The sequence below is a fragment of the Girardinichthys multiradiatus genome, chromosome 1 (genome assembly GCF_021462225.1).
Source record: "Girardinichthys multiradiatus isolate DD_20200921_A chromosome 1, DD_fGirMul_XY1, whole genome shotgun sequence".
Classification (NCBI taxonomy): domain Eukaryota; kingdom Metazoa; phylum Chordata; class Actinopteri; order Cyprinodontiformes; family Goodeidae; genus Girardinichthys; species Girardinichthys multiradiatus.
The window spans coordinates 1,408,959-1,412,296 of NC_061794.1; the positions used below are offsets into that span (position 1 = coordinate 1,408,959).

At 37.4% G+C, this 3,338-nt stretch overlaps 1 protein-coding gene across 1 annotated transcript in view; it reads left to right on the forward strand.

Annotated features, from left to right (window-relative positions):
- ccdc22 (coiled-coil domain containing 22) overlaps positions 1 to 1,572 on the forward strand; it is a 51,382-nt gene extending 49,810 nt beyond the window's left edge. The window contains exon 16 of the mRNA XM_047361536.1: positions 873 to 1,572. Coding sequence (XP_047217492.1) covers positions 873 to 986 — 114 coding nt within the window. The 3' untranslated portion in view covers positions 987 to 1,572. The remainder of the gene's footprint in view (positions 1 to 872) is intronic.
- The last annotated feature ends 1,766 nt before the right edge of the window (positions 1,573 to 3,338 follow it).

Below are 3,338 nucleotides of genomic sequence, written 5' to 3' on the forward strand. Positions count from 1 at the left end.
TTGTGAATTGGCGCTATATAAATAAACTGAATTGCAATTGAATTGAAAGTAAGCCCGACTATGTTTTGTCCTTAAGTGTAGGAGGGAGAGGGAGAGGCAACGCGGGGGATGGTGCTTGTGTGATTGAGAATTGATTTGAGGGGGCATAGCCCCCTCTTGCCCCTGCATGAAGCTGGCCTGGAGACCGACGTATCACCGGCGGCATACTATGCTAATCTGATATGTTTAGCTAATAGGTAGCATAAGTGTTACTGTTTTGATCATCATTTGTTTACATGACGCTTCTTTTAAATGCTCATCTGACTTGGTGATAGACATCCGCCAAGCTCATGTAGCTCCACTGCTCCAACTCAAAATGCCGTAAAAGACGTTTAACCCGATGTGAAATGTAAATCGATGAATCAGTGTTTGATTCATCTGTGGCTATCCTCAATGACCCAGATATGTGACACAAAAAAACAGAATTTTGGAACTGAAATTGAATTTCAGACCTGAAAGTGAAAGTAGTCAAACAGAATTTTTATTTCAACAAAGTACATTTTCAATGCAAATGAATTCAGTTTTAAACCATTATATTCAGTTTCTGTTTAGTGAAATTTATTTTCAAACCAATACATTTAATTTCAAATTACACAAATACAGATTCAGTCTGAGCAATTAAAATTCCGTTTCTGATGGCACAAAATTCAGTTTTTTATTCAACCCGTAGCTTCCACCATGTGACTTTTTATTAGACAAATATGAAGCCAAAATAGAAAGGTCTGTGAAAAAAAAGTGCACTCAGGAACTCCTTTAAAATGTGATAGAGTGCAATTTAAATATGTTTGCTTTCTTTTTACTATGACTGATTGTTTTCTGCCTGTTTTCTACAGATTGAGACAGAAAACTGTAACAAAACAGTGGCTAACCTGGAGAGGATTCTGGATGACTACAAAGTGATACGACAGGAGAATTCTACACTAGCTGCCAAAGTCCGAGAGGGCTAAAATGAGGCTTTACTCCACTGAATGAAAAATCTGGAGATTTAAAGTAGTCTGAGCAAGACAAGAGCAGCTCTTCATGTGTTACACTACAGGGACTGTGGTTCACTAACATGGAGACAAGCTGGGTTTTGTACCATAGAAAAAAACTTACTTTAATGATGAATCAATCATGGATGAGTAGAGAGATGGGGTTTTGTCTTTTTCATTTTTTTAAAAATCTACAGAGGAGCTCTGATGGTCCATCCACTGGCTTGATTGTTTTGTGAAATGGAGCACTGGACAGCATATTGTCCTGTCATGATATGTTTGCAGAGGATTTTGTTTCGTGTACATGAGCTGATGTTTCATTTAACGACATTGTGTTCTTTCTTGATCATTTTTAACAAACTATTGAATGGCATTTGAATGTGGTCTTATGGAAATGTGTCCTAGATCTATCAGCAAAGTATTGTATACACAGTACCAGCTTAAATAAAGATGCCTTACAGATTACATTTTTTTAACTGTCATGACAACCGAACAGCTTACAGATTGACAGTTGTTTTTATAGGCCTGGTCATTTATTAAATTGTTATTTTAAGATGCTAAATAGTGTTGCGGTGCTTGTATATTGATTCTGTGAAAAGTTTTTCTGTTCAGTGTTACATCTATTTTCTGCAGGAACGAAGACTGGGATAGTGTGCTGTTATACATGGTGGCATATGGAAACTCTGCAAAATAACATTTGATTTCGGCGATTAACCCCAGTCTGACATTGCAGCACCATAGTATAAAATATGCCTACAATTAAGCCTGAAATGATTCATACCTCTGACAGATTTGAAGTCAATTCAGTTTATATGGCACCAATGCTCAACAAATATCATCTCAAGGCACCCTACAAAACACTCAGTCCAAACATACAGATTCCAAGTCAAGTACATGCATTCTAATTTTACTGTAGTTATCAAACAATGCAGTCAAGTGTAGTTTATTGTTCTAATTTCTTAAAAAATATCTAAGGAAACCCAGCGGATTTTATCGAGTTAGTGACTTGTAGCATTCACGTCTCCTGGATGAGCATGTAGTGACGGTGGACAGTCCATTTCATTGTGCTGGTGATTTTGCAGCAATCCCTCATACTGAAAATGCATGTAGCTTCAGTGCAAAGGAAAACCCCCATTTAACAGGAAGAGACCAACAAAAACCTGGCTCAGTGTAACCGGCTGTCGGCCATGATTGACTGTAGGTTAAGAGAAGAGCAAATAAACAAAAACAGACGCACTGATCAAGTGGTACCTTTTGTGTTCAACCGTTAAAAACGTTATTGGCAGTAGTAGCTTAATTTCTCTTTGTGATGAATAAAGTATTTTTGAAGTTAATCTAGGAGAGAAACACAGAAAAACATAAGTATAAAATAAAAGACAGTCTTTTATAAGTCGTAGCAGTAGCTCAGCTGATGAAACTGTCTAGGAAGATGTCGCAGTTAGTAAGGGATGGTTTCTTTCTTGTTCAAGAAAGCCATACAACAGTTTCTGTTTTTGAATCAAATTTCAGTGGAAAAACATTAGACATGTTACAACAGTTTACAAACACTTAAGCATTTGCTTAAATGAAAAATTTAGGGAAGGAGAATCACAAGCTGCTCTTTTCTCCTTTTTAATGTCCAGAAATGTTGCCCATTCAACTTGTATTCAAGATGTATACTGATATTTCTTGTGATCTGGTATTGCTGGTCTTGGTAAGTAGGACACATAAGGATGCTGACAATTGCTGATGCTGAATGATGATTCTGGAATTGTGCCACTCAAGGTGGCAGCATGTTGGAAGAGCTCTGTTGCTTTCATTTGAATTTCTTTTTAAAAACTTAAATTCCTCCTTTTTTGGCTTAAAAGCTCAAATAATACTTGAACTACAATCCAAAACCCAAGATGAACTGAAAAGAAGGCTACAAGGATACAGAGCAGAAGCAAAGAGGAGAGAGAGAAGGAGGAAGTTCAAACCATCTCTTCCTTCAATCATAAAGGCATTGAATTCAGTTCAATTCAGTTTTATTTATGTAGAGCCAATTCACAACACATGTTGTCTCAAGGCACTTCACAAAAGGTCTGGAATGGTGTAGGGTTTTTGGGGAGGTTAGATTCAACTGCTGAGTGTTAGAGTTTGGACATTTTAGAATGGGCTATGTGTAGGGGTACTAAGTAAAATAATACACCGATAAAGTGTGTCCATGTATAGCCCACATTGTGGCCATTGTTATACTAAAATCCACAAGGATTGGGGGGTACCTCTCTCTGTCAGACTTATTATAACCATTGGAAAAGAGAAGGGGTCGCACAAGGAGCAGAAATGGAGGTTGTGTTTGGACCTCAACCA